General features: G+C 38.3%; 1 protein-coding gene across 1 annotated transcript in view; it reads left to right on the top strand.

The window, feature by feature from the left end:
- btv (dynein cytoplasmic heavy chain beethoven) overlaps nt 1-16,602 on the top strand; it is a 61,223-nt gene that overhangs the window by 41,832 nt on the left and 2,789 nt on the right. Inside the window, exons 53-76 of the mRNA XM_073085801.1 lie at nt 376-472; nt 550-686; nt 1,081-1,290; nt 2,214-2,427; nt 2,888-2,988; nt 3,070-3,226; nt 3,318-3,472; nt 3,724-3,887; nt 4,075-4,184; nt 4,301-4,591; nt 6,983-7,132; nt 7,403-7,522; nt 7,773-7,965; nt 8,704-8,846; nt 9,846-9,986; nt 10,208-10,306; nt 12,302-12,446; nt 12,908-13,155; nt 13,658-13,781; nt 13,905-14,029; nt 14,668-14,811; nt 15,228-15,366; nt 15,720-15,854; nt 16,246-16,403. Coding sequence (XP_072941902.1) covers nt 376-472; nt 550-686; nt 1,081-1,290; nt 2,214-2,427; nt 2,888-2,988; nt 3,070-3,226; nt 3,318-3,472; nt 3,724-3,887; nt 4,075-4,184; nt 4,301-4,591; nt 6,983-7,132; nt 7,403-7,522; nt 7,773-7,965; nt 8,704-8,846; nt 9,846-9,986; nt 10,208-10,306; nt 12,302-12,446; nt 12,908-13,155; nt 13,658-13,781; nt 13,905-14,029; nt 14,668-14,811; nt 15,228-15,366; nt 15,720-15,854; nt 16,246-16,403 — 3,700 coding nt within the window. The remainder of the gene's footprint in view (nt 1-375; nt 473-549; nt 687-1,080; nt 1,291-2,213; nt 2,428-2,887; nt 2,989-3,069; nt 3,227-3,317; nt 3,473-3,723; nt 3,888-4,074; nt 4,185-4,300; nt 4,592-6,982; nt 7,133-7,402; nt 7,523-7,772; nt 7,966-8,703; nt 8,847-9,845; nt 9,987-10,207; nt 10,307-12,301; nt 12,447-12,907; nt 13,156-13,657; nt 13,782-13,904; nt 14,030-14,667; nt 14,812-15,227; nt 15,367-15,719; nt 15,855-16,245; nt 16,404-16,602) is intronic.

The following is a 16,602-nucleotide window of genomic DNA, read 5'->3' as shown; positions in this document are numbered from 1 at the left end:
AGTTATAGTGTTTATCAAAATCGGCCTCGTAACTCCTTTCAGCATTTTTCGCTAATCCTTATAGTTTTGGATTTGGCCCTGAAGGCCCGTTTTAAAAATTCACCCTGTATATGTTGAAATATTTATTAGTCTGCTATGCAGACCCAAGACGTCACTCATAATACCGCATAACTTACTGCAGGTAGTAAAAGGAGACCCGTAACAAGCAGTGATACAACAAATGAAACCTGAATGCACTAGTTAGAAATGATCCTTATTTATAAACTATGGCTAAATTTACACAACTAATAAAGTCGAAAATGTAGATCTGAATAAACAGATTAGATTATTATTTCAAAGTGAATATTGATATACAATTAAACATATGTTTTCCAGAAAAAGTGAAATAGAAGCTGAGCTAGCTTCCGTGGAACCCATTATAGCGGCTGCGCGGGCGGCCGTTGGTGATATACGTCCCGAAGCGCTCAGTGAGGTGGGTATTGCTATTACAAGAAATTTAATACTTATATATCTAAATGTTTTATTTTATTTCTTATTACAATATTACAGGTTCGTTCCTTGAGAGCACCGCCTGAAATAGTACGTGACATTCTTGAAGGAGTTTTGCGTCTTATGGGAATTGCGGATACTTCTTGGCATTCGATGAAGAATTTTCTATCAAAACGTGGTGTAAAGGAAGACATAAGGTATTTAATTATTAAAAATGATAATTATACATGTTTTATGTAGCCATTTTTATTGAATTATCGTTTAAAGCTATAATGACTTTATTTAAATTTCACTTTATGTATTTTTTAATAAAAGGTGGTATGTATGAAAATGCACAGATCTGATTTAAAATATTTTTAATTTTAAATGTTTCCAAATTAAATTTTTCTATCATTTATTTTAATTAGAACTGACCTTATCAAGCTTAGTGACTATTCAAACATTTGGAATACTTCTGTGCGTAAGTTAACAATTTTATAAGTATTGGCTTAATAGCAATCTAACCGTACACGTAAATTTACACTTATAATGAAGCATCTTATGTGGTATCATATTGTGGTACACGTATCATTAAGCGTCTCGTGCGCGCAGGTGCCTGGACGCGAGCCAAGTGAGCGAGGAAGCAGTGTCGGCGGTACAGAAGCTGGTAGCGTCGCGCGCCGCGTCGTTCGAGGCGAGCGCGGCGCGGCGCGCGTCGGCCGCGTGCGCGCCGCTCGCCGCCTGGGTGCGCGCGCAGCTCGCGCACGCCGCGGCCGCGAGGCGAGTGCGCCCGCTGCAGGAGAACCAGCGGCAGCTCATGAAGTAAGTAGTTTTTTTTTAGACTATAGGAGTAGCAGTCGAGCATGCAGCCCACCTGATGGTAAGTGGCTACTGCCGCCTATGGACATATGTAACAACCCCAGATAAGATTAGATATTTCTACCTGAAGTCGACCAGAGATGCGCCGTTACCCCTGAGGACTAAGTTGGAACGCCTCGGAACACAGCAGCGCTCAACACTGCTTTTATGAGGCAGAAATAGGTGTGGCGGTGGTGCTGCCGGAATCGAACCGCAAAGAGTTCTACCACCTTCAATAGTTGGTAGTGCAGCGGTTGGTAACTTCGTGGAGCGCGTCGTTCGGGGCGAGCGCGACATTGCGCACGTCGGCTGCGTGCGCTAGCTGCAGGAGAACCAACGGCAGCTCATGAAGTACATAACTTGGAATGCAACGGTTAGTAGCGTCGCGCAACGCGTCGTTGTGATGGCCGCATTGTAGGGGTTAATTCTCGCGGCGTGTCGTTCCGGGCAAGAGTCTAGGTAAACACGCAGCTCGCGCATGCTGTGGATGTGAAACACGTACAGACGCTGCAGAAGAACCAGCAATTGAACTATGCTCCAGTCACTGTGAAATCACTTACCAAATAAAAAATAATTTTGGCTGCAGCGACAATAGTTTTACTTTTTCTAAATAATCATATATTGCTGTTGTTACAACTCTTTTTATAGGTCTTTGCTATGTTTAAAACTTTCCCAACATTTTCAGATAATTTGTCGTCGCTCACTAAATATTATCTCTACGCCACTCAAATGCACTTTGTGTGGAAGAATTTACTAAAGGCTTACTTTAGTTACTTATTTGTTTTTACCCTTTGCCCTTACTATTGCAATTGTAATATTAACAAAGGCTTTACAAGAAGTATACATTCAAATTAAATTGACTGAATAATCCTCTTCTTATTCAACAGGAGTCTCCAAGAAGCGGAGGACGAGTTAGCAGCGCTGTCAAGCGGCCTCGCCACAGTAGACGAGCGTGTGGCCGCACTACAGCAGCAGCTGGAGCAGCACACGCGCGAGGCGGCCGCGCTCGAGCTGCGCCTGGCGGGCACGGCCAGCACGCTCGCCGCCGCGCAAGCGCTGCTCGAGCGACTCGGGGACGAGTACGACGCGTGGGAGGCTGATGTTAGTTAATTGATTGACGTTGACGGTTGACCTTAAAAATATAGGGTTTAAAAAAATATATTTAATTTATAATAAATCTTTATTTCGAGCATTACGAAACCCATCAATATCTATAGCATGGTGTGGCAACAGGCAAAATAATTTTCTGTTATAAAATAATAATTGTATCGCCACCTTATAATGCATTGGTTCGCTCGCGCCTTTACCTACGTCTCCGGCGACGTGAGTCGCGTTCGCTCGTTCCCCCGTTCGCCGCGCCAGTCCGCTTAATGCCGCCATCTTGAATACATGTTTATTTTATACAAGTACCTACAGTACCTTAGTTGAGTTACATAACACATTAAACTAACTCAATAACTTAATAATCAAATAAAATAAGTTTGTTAAAATATTTGTAATTTTAACATTATCGAACGTAATGTATATGTGCATAATGGCATGGCCTTTCACTTTTTTTCAGCTACAAAACATATCCAAAGAAATATTGGAATTGAATCAAAGATCTTTATTAGCCGCTGGATATATCGTTTATTTACCCGATTTAACTGAACCACAAGCCAGGTAACGTATATTTATAAGCAAAATAAGTTATTTCGGTTGTATTATTTTTAAACAAACTACACGTATATCTTACAATTTCAGGCAACATATAAGGAAGTGGAGCTCCCTTATAGGCTTGGAGGATACCAACATATCCATTATAAATTTCTTATCGTCGACTGAAAAACAATTGAAATGGGAAAGCGAAGGCCTCAGCGTCGACGAATCTGCGCTCAAAAATGCCGTATTGATTGATCAAGTATGTTGCATACATTTTAGAAACGAACGAATGACTGAATGAAGGAGAATAAAACATGATATTGTATTATTTATGATGGTTATATTTTCAGGCACTTCAAATTCCTAAATGCGGCTTAACTCCATTACTAATTGATCCTGATGGAGAGGCTATTGAGTGGTTACGAAAATCCTTGTCCGGCCAACCGTGTGACTTTGTGTCTCAAGACAATGACAAATTGCAAACGACTCTTCAATATGCAATACGGTATTTTATTGATATTTTATATTTATTTATATTTCCTGAGAATTGGGTATACTTACATGAATTTTTAAATATTTTTAAGTCATATTAAAAATCTGTCCTTTGAATTTGGATTCAAAGTTTAAATATTGTAAAGATCAATGTAATATGAATTTCGGATATAAGTATGGGTATTACAATAAATTCTATTAAAAATAGAATTTCGATTAATATTTTCTATTATATAGAAACTCACACGTAATTGTATACTATAGGTTATCCCGCGTGATGGTGGTGAGCGAGGTAGAGTCGCTCCGTAACACGTGGTGGCGCGACGCGCGCGTACTGCTGGCCGCCCGCCGCGGTGCAGACGTACCGCCGCATGTCGCCGCGCGTATCGCGACGCTGCACTTCGCTGCGCGGCCGCACACGCTCACAGGTAACTCGCACCTACCGGCGCGGTGCAGGATTAAATGAAAAACAATAGAAATCACAATAATATGATAATATTATGTGTATGTTGCAGACATGTCTTTGATCGGCTCAAATTAATACCACTTCGATAAACTAAATAAGACCAACTAACAATTTTAACTTATAAGTTAAACTGCCATTTTCATTTTTAGATCAGCTGATTAATTATGCGATACAGAAACGCAATCCAGAAATGAATGAAAAGACCAAGGAAATTAAGCAGACCAGAGCTACGTTGCAAAGGCAACGCTTAGAATTGCAGGTACACAATTGTATTTTGTGTATTTTTTTTTTGGATCTAATTTTATTTTGGTATTATGTAATGCATCAACGCGACGATAACTTATTCAAGCAATTATTGAATTTTAATTTAAACAGGAGAATCTACTAAGCGAGTTATCAAAGAACGGCGACATCTTACACGACACGAACTTATTAGCATCGTTGAACAAGACGCGCGAGACGAGCGCGACGATTAATGAGGCGTTGTCGGCGGCGCGCGAGGTAGAGGAGCAAGTGCGATTAGCGCGCGAGGCGTTCGCGAGCAGCGCCGCCGCCGCCGCGCGGGTGATACTCGCCTTGCGAAGCATCGCAGTACGCCGCCCGTTGCTAGCGTTGCCCACTGATACTGTGCTGGACGTGTTCGTTGACGCGTTGGCTACGTCACAGGTTAGTTGATTGCTACATGTTCGACGCCGCCCGTCGTGGTTGTTGACGATAACCGAAGCGTTGTCGTCGGCACGCGAGGTGGAGGAGCGATTGCGTGCGGCGCGCGCGGCGTTCTCGGGCATTGCGGGATATGTTTTTCGACGCGTTGGCTACGTCCCAGGTTAGTTGGTTTGCCATGTGCTCTCCGTCCTGGTTGTTGTCGTCTACGTCACATATCACACCATAGTCCGATTCATAATCATAATTAGGTGTCCAAAATGTAAACAAATAAATGTCATTGTAAAAATATAATTACAGGTCTTATAAACCTTAACAAAAAACATTTTTTTTACAAAATCAACATAAAATAACATTTAATAACTTTACGCAATTTAACAAACGTACTATGAAAACGTGAAAACGAAAAAATGTTCGATCACGATCACGAAAATGGATAACATCAGCTACAAAACTTAAATATGGCGGGCACAAGAAATGTTTCGGATCCCGATTGTGTTACCATTATCAAATCTTAATTTTCTACCATAAACCTTGTGTTTTATTATTATTACTCTATGGAACGAAATTGAGAGAATATGAATATTGGAAAATATGAATTGATCTAAATTTATTTAGATTATTATTTTATTATCGTTGTATTACTTTAATACCGTCAAAAATAAGAAACTACCATTTGACATGTACTTTCTTGATAGGTCAACACCTTTGTTTACATTTTGGACACCTAATTCTGAATCGGAGTATAGTGTCGTATTGTACTATAGTTGCTAGTAGAGTTTTAGCCAACTTAATTGGAGACAAGAAATCCGAGATCGCTGCTTGAATTTAATAAAATCCAAGACTTTGTTTTTATTAATCTTGTGAATATATACAGGGTGAATTTTTAAAACGGGCCTTCAGGGCCAAATCGGAAATTATAAGGATTAGCGAAAAATGCTGAAAGGAGTTACGAGGCCGATTTTGATAAAAACTAAAACTGCATCATTACTTTTTTAAAATAACTTTTTCCCTTGCCGGGAATCGAACGAGTTCGTTTGAAAAAAAAATGCACCTCTATATTATTCCACTATCTGATAGTGTTGCTTATAAGGATCAAAATCTGGGAAGTAATGATAAATGACAAACTAAAGGAAAAGCCTCAATTTTAAGAAAATACAAATTTTTTCATATTAATTTGGCAGTTAAGTTCCCGCCATTCATCAATTTAAACATTTCGTGTATTAACATTTTTTTTGGCTCAATGTTTCTAATCATTCGAAATGGACGTTTTGTTTCACAATAATTTATATTTTTATGTCCGACTTAGCTAAGGTTATTTTTAGGACCATTAAAATAGATTTACTTGCTATGGGCGGAGTATCGTTTAATACAGATGTAAAGTTGACAATTTGGGAGAATTACTTTTTAGAGTCAAATCCGAGTGATTAATAAAAAAAGAGATATAGAAAATCATATTTAACGTTGAAACGAAGTTGTAATCAACAAACAATAAGAATTTACTATTTAATCAGTTATTTATTTTCATTAAAAAATAAATCCTAAAAACGGCGGTAACTTATTTGCCAAACTATTACTTTCTCATACTAAGCCGTATGTCATAGTCATAACATCGAATAATTAGTTGATTAACCAACAAATTCTTCAATGGTATGACTTATGTCTGTTTCTAAAGAATTATACATAAATCATTTGTTATGTATAATCCTTAAGGATTAGTATGCCAATGTATGGAAAAATACGTATTTTCTTCAAAATTTTCCTTTTCCTTTAATTTGTCACATAACATTACTTCCCAGAATTTGATCCTTATAAGCGACACTATCAGATAGTGGAATAATATAGAGGTGTCATTTTTTTTCAAAATGAACTCGTTCGATTCCCGGCTAAGGAAAAAAATATTTTAAAAAACTAATGATGCAGTTTTAGTTTTTATCAAAATCGGCCTCGTAACTCCTTTCAGCATTTTTCGCTAACACTTATAGTTTCGGATTTGGCCCTGAAGGCCCGTTTTAAAAATTCACCCTGTATATACAGGGTATATATTTTTTTCCTTAGCCGGGAATCGAACGAGTTCATTTTGAAAAAAAATACACCCTCTATATTATTCCACTATCTGATAGTGTCGCTTATAAGGATCAAAATCGGGAAAGTAATGATAAATGAAAAACTAAAGGAAAAGCCTCAATTTTAAGAAAATACATATTTTTCCATATAAATAATATTCCATAGTTTTAAAAATTCACCCTATATATATATATATATATATATATATATATATATATATATATATATATATATATATATAATTATTTCCAAATGGATGTTAGGTTTTTCGATTACTCTCGTTTCATTGTGCCTAGTTAAAATATTCCAAAAATATTTTACTTTCAGGATCCAATCAACATCGACAGCGAGCGAGTTATCAAATATTTTACTAAGAAGATTATAGAACGAGTTCTATTGAGTTTACACAAAAAGGACAAATATATAGTCGTATTGTATCTACTGAAGCATGTATACGATGAATTAATAACAGACGAGGTAATAACAAAGAAACGTACCAAAAGCAATGATCGCCTAGTTTAGCTAAGTTTTATAATTATTACTTGCTTTAACAGTAAAGGAAAACATTATGTATAAAATCAACAGGAACTCTTTAAGTTCTTAACAAAATATTTCTCAAATATGTGTGAAGTCTACTAATAGGCATGCTGACTTAAAGCCTTAGAGACGACTCCTGTCCAGCCGAGGGACATTTTATCTGTTAATTCTAGCTAAATATAAATTGATATCCAACGGTGTCTGTTGCAGCTTTGGCAAGTATTAATGGGAACGTTTACAGTTATGGAGGATCAGGAAACTATTAACAAAATAACTGCAACATATCCTTGGATTGAGGCTGAATCGGTTAAAAAAGTATCGCAACTAAAGGTCAGATTTAATTTAAAAAATATTGTTATTAATGGTCATTTGTAACTCTTTACGAGTTATATAGTTGCTGAGAAATAAAAAGGTCTTGCAGTACCACAGTACACATGACATAAGTAAAATTTCTTAAAGGACATAAATAAATTTAACAATTAAAAGATGCCTTATAAAATTGATTTATTAAGTTACATAAACATAATTTGCATAATTATTATAATTCAGTTATAGTAGCAATATATTTATAATGTTACAGATAAGGAATGAAGACTTATTCAATAAATTAACACTCGACAAAGCGGACATGTGGAAGGAGTTTGTTCTTTCAGGAGACTTGCATATTATAAGCAAATTGAATTTAAATGCGTTTGAAAAAGTAGCAGCCGTATCGGTGTTGCGGCCTAATAGTCTGTATCGAGCTATTGTGGCGTTTGTGGATGAAATACTAGGTAGAAATAATGAAATTATTTATTTTTGATATAAATAGTAAAAGCATTTATAATATGTAAGCAATATTTATAGAAGTTTATAGAAGTAAATATGTAAGAAGGTATTGTTTATTATAAAATTTGTTTATGTTATGATAATTATAAACTTTTAATTTTATAACTGCTAACGACTGCTAAAAATAAAAACGTTTTTCAATATAATTATATAATATAATTATATGATTTTTGATGTCGTTAGTATTACAACCATTTGTAGGTACTTAATAATTAACAACACGGGTACATAAAATAAAACACCTTTTTTATTTTGTGACTGGTAGTTACAAACTTCTTTCACTCGCATGCCAATACTACGTCAAATCGTATGCTTACCGAATTCTCAGAGAGGTTTTCAAGCTTGAGCTTGAGTCGGCAAGCTGGTTACCTCCTTAAATTTTGTGACAAGTTACTCATAAATGTATCGCACAAATGGACATACAAGGACAAACGCCCTTATTCATACTCATAAAAGTATGAATAAGGGCGTTTGTCCACTGCCGCCGTCACTGAACCGTCATCGAGAACGAGATTATTTCGAGCCGACCTTAATATGGCGTGATGGACCTGCGTTGGACACGCGGCTATAGTAAATGTACCTATACCGTACTGCTTCTTCGACTCGGTGTCATCTCCGTTCTCGGTGACGGTCAGGTGAAGGTAGCTGTAGACAAACGCTCTAAGTATTGAACATTGTCCCAGGTAGCGGCGTAGTGTCCGGCAGCGGCGGGTTGCCGGGCGCGCTGCGCTGGGGCGGCGCGGCGCGGCCGGCGCTGCTGCTGGCCACGCACGCCGCCGACCAGCTGGCCGCGCTCGCCAGCACCACCGGCCTGCCTCTCACGCAGGTGACACGCGCTCACTGTGACCTTAAAAGCCTGGCTCAACAGAACGCGTATTTTAGCGCCGCGCTAGGCGTCAACGCTAGAACCAAATCCTGACGCCGCGCTCTAGCGCCGAGTTGTGTTGTATGGGTTACACAGAGCAAGTACACGTACGCTTGTCGCAGCGCTCGGCGTTCTTGTCGCCTTGTATTTTTGGCCTTGTCTTGTCGCCTTGTCGCCTTGGCGTTGTATTTTTTTAGATTTGCGTACAAGCGTCATTGTATGGGAAAAAATACGCGCGCGCGTACGCGTACGCGATCTGTGTGACCGCTTCCTAGTAACTCGGTACAATAAAACTCAGCGGCGTCACAGTTTACTTCTAGCACTAACGCCCTTGCGCGGCGCTAGAATACGCGCTCTGTGTGCCCAGGCCTTTAGTACCGGCACATATCTGTATAGTCCGCGCCAAACTGCTAGTCCGCTTTGAATATAGAAACGAGTCGCGTTGAATAGCAAATCGTAGATATTAGCGGGACAAAGACAGCACGGGACCCCCCAGCACCTGTCCACTGACCGCTCTCGGACTGACCCAAGACCGGTACTATGTAACTAATATGTAACTAGCCTTCTCAATATTAATATGAAGTACATACATACAGATGATAGTTTTAAGAATAAATTTAAATTATGCAAAAAATAAACATATAAACTTAGAAAACGGAATTTATTAAAAATAATGAAAGGAATTATGAAGACAGATACAAGATCAATTGATCAAATCACACAAGATTATTCAAAACCTTAATTTTATTTACCTGTGAAAAAAGTGTCACACTAAATAATATGTTTTTACAAAATAACAGAAGATTACCTTGTTAAAATTGTTTTAAAAATGTTCCTGCTTAAATATGTTTTAAAATCGTTCTGTGTATATAAAGAATCACAGTTATTATCTATTTTTTTTATTATTTATCAACAAATGGCATACAAACAAGTATAAAAGATTTTCTTATGATCTCTCAGGTGGGAATAGAAGAAGGGAAGAGTGCTTGGGAAGCAGGAGTGGAGAAGACGCGCGGCGGTGGCTGGCTGGCGCTCGCAGTCGGCGCTTCGCCCTTCCCACGGGAGCTGCGCGACTTCTTAACAGAACTTTCACAACGTCCAGTAACTATTCCCGCTTTTATCTTATATATAAAATTCTCGTGTCACAATGTTAGTTACCGTACTCCTCCGAAACGGCTTTATCGATTTTCACCAAATTTCATATGCATATTCAGTATGTCTGAGAATCGGCTACTAAATAAAAAATATGTTAGATTATCGCTTCATTAATGTGCAAATGTGAGTTATAGTTATGTCAATTACATTTTGAAATATATTTTCAGGCAGATGACTTTAGCGATGATTTCCGCTTGTGGATAGTGTCTGAAGACCGAGAAATTCCACCGATGATATCCAATCTTTGCGTCAATGTTATTCTTGAGGTAAATGTTTCATGAAAATAAACCATTTTATATACGAATGTTTTATGTAAAATATGAATTGTAAGTTCATGCATCTATGGACGTAAATTCATAATATTTTCTTAAATATTTTCAAGGTTAAGAATTACTATCAATATTTTAAACTGAGCTCATTTAAACAACATATATTCCATTAACATAAAAATAGATACTTCTATATAAGAACGTCCTTATAAAAGAGATGTTTCAAAATGTATGGGCTCCCGGCCACCTTTTATACACTATACTAAAAACTAAGAAAACATGCAAAAAACAATTCGTAGGGGTTCATTTTCTTCAAATCATGTTCGTTTAATTGATTAAAAACAATAATTTACACTTAAACTTGTAACACAACAGGGGAACAACATCATGGCGGTAGTGATTACCGTAATAATGTCATCTGTCATTCTATTTTAACTTACTATATACACTATATACTTTTTAATGTATTTTTTACGCGAATGGGCGTAGATATATAAATATTATATTGTATGTATTGAGAAACAATACCTATATTTGATAAACATTAATTATATTTACTTTCATAAATCTTGACTTAAAACAAACATACCAAAATATGTACTTCTATACCAATTTATTTTAGTTAAAACATTTAAGTGTGTAAATAAAAGAACTTTAAGTACAAATTTAGATAATATTTTATTTATCAATATTTTCATCCAATCATGTAGCAGGTTCTGTAATATCCTGTGACGAGCTCAGCCCAAACATCAAACAATGGTCATAATGTAAGCGCAGCTACCTACGAGTACGGTTCGTTGCCCAGCGATGCAGTTGCAATAATAACTGATTATTTTGTTATCCCAAGAATGTCCTTGTCTTGCTATTGTCAGTATCTAAAAAAAGAAAAATGAAAAAAAAATAGCTTCTCTAGTTTAAAATTATTAACGATTATTTCACGATTAATACAACTAACTGATGTATATTTTACCTGATGATATTGAATCCTTGTCAACATAATCCACAGCGATCGCACAAAAATCACAAGAGTCCATAAAACATAAGCTGGGTAAACAAGTAAGGTAGAATCAGTCCAAAATCGTAAGCAGAAACATATTCAGGATTGAAATGGAATCTTCTCATCAGTACATATTTATTCAACGTTTACATTGTATTCCACTATTATATAATATGTATATGACCACTTTTACACATATCAAATTGACAACTTCTTCTTTTTTAATCGGACATGTCCCTTACATCTATAAAACCAGATACTATTTAAAAGATGGTTTTGTTATAATAATTATAAATAATTATTTAAATTCAGAAATAATGACGGGATACCCAAAACAAAAGCCAGGTTGTAAAGTACTAAGGTAACAATAACTTGACGACAAAAACATCGAAATACAGAATTACCGACATCCAAAGAGTATAGTAACCTATGTGTGGGGTACGCATAGGTTCCCTGACCGACATCGACAGTTTTGAAAACTGGACATTGATAGTATTCCGCCATATTTAATATTTCAATGAGGAATGCTTATTTTAAATATTTTTAAACAGGAATACTTTAGGTTATCCAAATATATGTGTATTTTTCTTCAATTATACAAATTATTCGTGTTTTTTAGATATAGTGTACATGAGATGGCCGAAAAAGGTGTATGTATATTTTAGATACTTACGTAATTTAGGTAGGTACACGTATTTTATTGTATAGTCCACGCCAAACTGCTAGTCCGCTTTGAAGTTGTTGCACGCAAGTTTATTTAGCAAAAACTCTGCAACGTAAGGGTACACTAACGCAGCTATGTACCCGCGGGCGGGAGCGGGCAGCGGACGGTTGCCCTGGATATCCAGCGCTCTCTTCGGCCCGCTAATATATCTACAATTTGCTATGGCGATGCGACTCGTCTCTATATCGGAGCGGACTAGCAGTTTGGCGCGGAGTGTACTTAATTAAACCAGTGCAGTAATTGTACGTCATTAATTGTTGTGTGTGCGCAGTCGCCGGCGGGCGTGAAGCACAACGCGGCGGGCACGCTGAGCGCGTGGCGCGGCGAGCGGCCGCCCGCGCGGCTCGCCAGACACCTCGCCTGCCTCGCGCTCTTCCACGCGCTGGCGCAGGAGCGTTGCGCTTACGTACCGCTCGGTGAGTTAAAATGTCAATTTTACTGAAGTTTTGAAAAACTATTAGCTTCAGCTACAGCTACTATTAGAAATCATCTTAAAAAGTAGGTAGCAAGTTCTTAAAAGTTGTTCCGATAATTGGAACAACATAAGATTTTTATTTTGCTACTACAATAAGTCTAGTGCAGTGGGAAATAAAATATAGATAAAAGCATAGGGTCGAACACTAACTACAAGCATATTATACTCCGTAGCAACAGTAAGGGCACACTAACGCAGCTATGTACCCGTGGGTGAAAGCGGGCAGCGGACGGGTGCCCGGACAGTCCCGTCCGCTGCCCAGTAATGTCTACAATTTGCTGTTGCGACGCGACTCGTTTCTATATTCAGAGCGGACTAGAAGTTTGACGCGGACTCTACCTTCACAATAGCGTTTTACTCGCAATAAATTATAGGGATGTATCTTACGTGTTCGTAACATAGGTTGGAGCGTCGCGCACGCGTGGGGGTGGGGCGAGGTGAGCGCGAGCGCAGCGGCGGCGCGCGCGGCGGGCGCGGGGCGGGCGGCGCGCGCGCTGTGCGGCGCGCTGTACGCGGCGCGCGTGGCCGCCGCGCCCGACCGCCGCGTGCTGGCCGCGCTGCGCAGCGCACTGCTCAGCGAGGGCAGCCTCGCGCACGCCTGGAGACCGCCCGGCTGCGCGGAACCGCTGCCCTACTCTACTGACTTGCAGGTACCGGTTACACGCTAGTTTTACTATCAAAAATGAATTCGGTAAATGTGGTGGGAATTTCTGGTTATGGGAGCATGGTAAATTATCAATATTTTCAAGAAATACCTGTAATCAAGTCTATATTATAGTGATTCATTGTTAAAGTCCATCAGAAAATATGGTACTTATTGTTCAAACCGAAACTTTCGTACGAAAATATTAATCTATGTTCGATTCATAATTAGGTATCCAAAATATAAACAAATATGGTCTTAACCTATCAAGTAAATACATTTCAAATGGTAGTTTGTTATTTTTGACATTATTAAAATAATATAACTTTAATTAAATAATAATCTAAATAAATTAAAATGAATTTCCATTTTTTAATATTTATATTAATTCAGTTTCGTTTCGTTTATTTACATTTTGGACACCTAATGACTCAGACTATAATAGCGTAATTCCTATTGAAGCTGTTCTTTATTATATTTATTTCTTAATTATACTTATGTTTACCCAGGCCTACATAACAGCATTCGATGCTTTGCCCGAGATGGACTCGCCGCAACTGTTGTGTCTGCCTGCAAACTGTCGCGTTGCCTGGGAGGCAAACGCCGCTAACGACATCATTTTAGGATTGAGAGGTAAATTTATCCAATCATACTGAAAACATTTTTTATTTGTCATAGGAAGTAAATGTATTTTATGTAGAAATTAAACTATGTTTGTATTTTATGGTGATAAAAATAAATAACTGAAATTTTCAGAACTTAATACTACAGCGAGTTTGAAGAAGTGTGATGAAGCTGCGCCACTTAAAACGCTCTTAGCCCTTTGGAAGAAGCTCATGTCCGGTTGTCCGCTTATTAAAGCAGATTATCAAGTTGAAAATGTAAGTTTGGAATTATACTGTTAAGTAAATATTAAACAAATGTTATTAAAAAATGTTTGATCATAAACTATAACGTGTTATTAGAGTTTATTAAATATTCGCTAGAAAATATAGTTTTAAATGGTATTCAATAATTTTTATGTTACTTCGTTTAGGTTCGTTTCTTTCGGTCAAAATGGTTTCTAATTTCCTTTTCGAAGTCGGTTAATTAAATGATTTCATGAAGAAAATAATTATTTTGTAAAAACAACAACAATTTCATCGACCATATACCAGACAGGTGTGTATGTAAAATTCCTGCTGCGTTGAAACGTTGTTAGCTACTCGCATAGATAAGTATTACCGCCTTATAATTTAAGGAAGCCATTAAATAGCTTAAACGGCTGACAATTTTTTCAACTATTTAATGACTGTCATGGTGTAATTTACGCGGAACAATGCCGACATGATCTTCAAAGTACATTATTTAAATATTTTTAAACACAAAAATAGATGACAGTGACAATTTCAGTTGTCAAATCTGTTTACATTTTCTTGTTATTAGTGAGTAATCTAATCTACGGTTACTCGTATTAAAATTAACGTATGTATAATTTGTAACAGGTGCTATCATAACATTAATGTGTTTGTGTGTGCAGCGCGGCGGGTGCGCGGGGTGGTGGCGCGGTGCGTGCGGCGCGGAGGCGCGCGACGCGGCGCGTGCGGCCCGCGCGCTGCACGCCGCGCTGTCGGCGCTGGCCGCGCGCGCCCGCACCGCGCACGCGCCGCTACCGCTGCATGTGGTCGGTACCTTTATTTTCAAGGCCAGCTGTATATCACGCGGATAGACTTTCTGGCGGAAGATCGGAGAGTGGAAGAGTATTGGGTAGTCCGCTAACGGATAACCTATCTTTCGTGTAGTGTGTACGACGACGAAAAATTGTACTGGAGTTCCGTTTTGTTGTTTCCACGATGGGTAATCCGTGTAATATACCGCTGGTCTCAGATCTATTTCTCGAAATCGAAACAAAGTTGACTCGGAGTACGCAAGGAGCGTAGTGGCGTACTTGTATACAACTTTCAATTTTTACTTTGAATAAGCAATTGGAAGCAAGTAAATTAATTATCAGTATAAGCTATTAAAACATCTAATGTGTTAGTTACAATATTATATGCATATTGCATATGCATTACACACGCACGTGTTCCTAATTTTTAGGTACCAGATGAATGGCAACTATTGTGGGCGGGACCTACGCAACCTGATGTCTACTTAAAGGAATTCTGTCATCGTGCACGCGCTGCTGTACGACGAATTGAAACGCTCGATGTCAATAAGCCCGATTTTATGCCAAGTGGTAAATGATTTTTCGATACAGAAAGGTTTTATTCATAATAAGATTGTACTATTTTTTATTTTTGTACTATCGAATACAGTTACTTATTTTAAATCATCTTTACGAACTATATGAAAAAGGTTTTTATTACATAATTATATTACTATGAAAATGAAAATAAATAACCAAAGGTATTTTGTAACATTATAATAGGGGGAAGGTGCCCTTCCCCACAAAATGTATAATATTGCGTAAATGAATATAAACTAAAGTTGTGTAAAATGGAAGTTGAATTGTATTATTACTACAGTAAGTAAGGTAACATAATTACTTAATCAAGCTAATAAGAATTGAACAAGTGTTATTATGTGTAGAGGTGGACCTGCGCGAGTGGCTGTCCCCGCGGCGTGTGGCGGGCGCCTTACGCGCGCAGTGTGCGGCGCGCCTTGCCCGCCCGCCGCACGCGTTGCGCCTCACCGCGGACTGGGAACCATCGCACAAAACGTCCGGTATGTATTTACGGTTTTATAAACTTTGCATCATACTGCCTTAAAAACATAGATAAACCGAGCAGAGAAAATAATACTGTGTGTGATAGATTGAAGTGTATTCCTGTTTCCATTCAACGGGTTCGAATTTAAAAATTAGGGAGAGAAGCATGAAGGAATTTGCCAGGGCAGTACTCAAGAACGTAAATACCACTAAACGCGTTATTGTATTCTGGTGTAATTCATTAAGTATTAATATTATATTATATCAAACAATAACGGATAAACAGTATCAATATTGAGACAATAAATAAAAGAAAATAAAATATCTGATTAGAAAACAATAACTATTTCTGAAGACTGTCACACGCACTGAACAGCTTATTGTTACGTAATATAAATCGTTCCTCAGAGGGTTCGGGTTCAGCGGACGGCGTCGTGGTGGTGGGCCTGCGGCTGTGCGGCGGCGAGTGGCGCGAAGCGGCGCTGCGCGCGAGCCGCCCCGCCGCGCCGCCGCACGCCCGCGCGCCGCCGCTGCGGTTACGCTACGTACCCGCTGAGACGGGACAGGTAATACCATCGCTAATATTGTCACTGTACCAACAAGCACTTTAAGCTATCACCATATATAAAGCCTTACACGAAACACAAATTTAAATCTTGAGTCGCGGAAAATACACTTTACTGTAGAAAACACTTGTAACATTCTTTTGTAGTCAAATTATTGACGATCTTTACAGTTCTTAGTTGTGCATGCAAGATTTTTGCC

This window comes from Epargyreus clarus, unplaced genomic scaffold (genome assembly GCF_041222505.1).
Source record: "Epargyreus clarus isolate Ecla_fem2 unplaced genomic scaffold, WU_Ecla_fem_2.2 ptg000023l, whole genome shotgun sequence".
Lineage (NCBI taxonomy): Eukaryota > Metazoa > Arthropoda > Insecta > Lepidoptera > Hesperiidae > Epargyreus > Epargyreus clarus.
The sequence above is the reverse complement of the archived record's forward strand: the minus strand, read 5'-3'. Positions and strand labels throughout refer to the sequence as shown.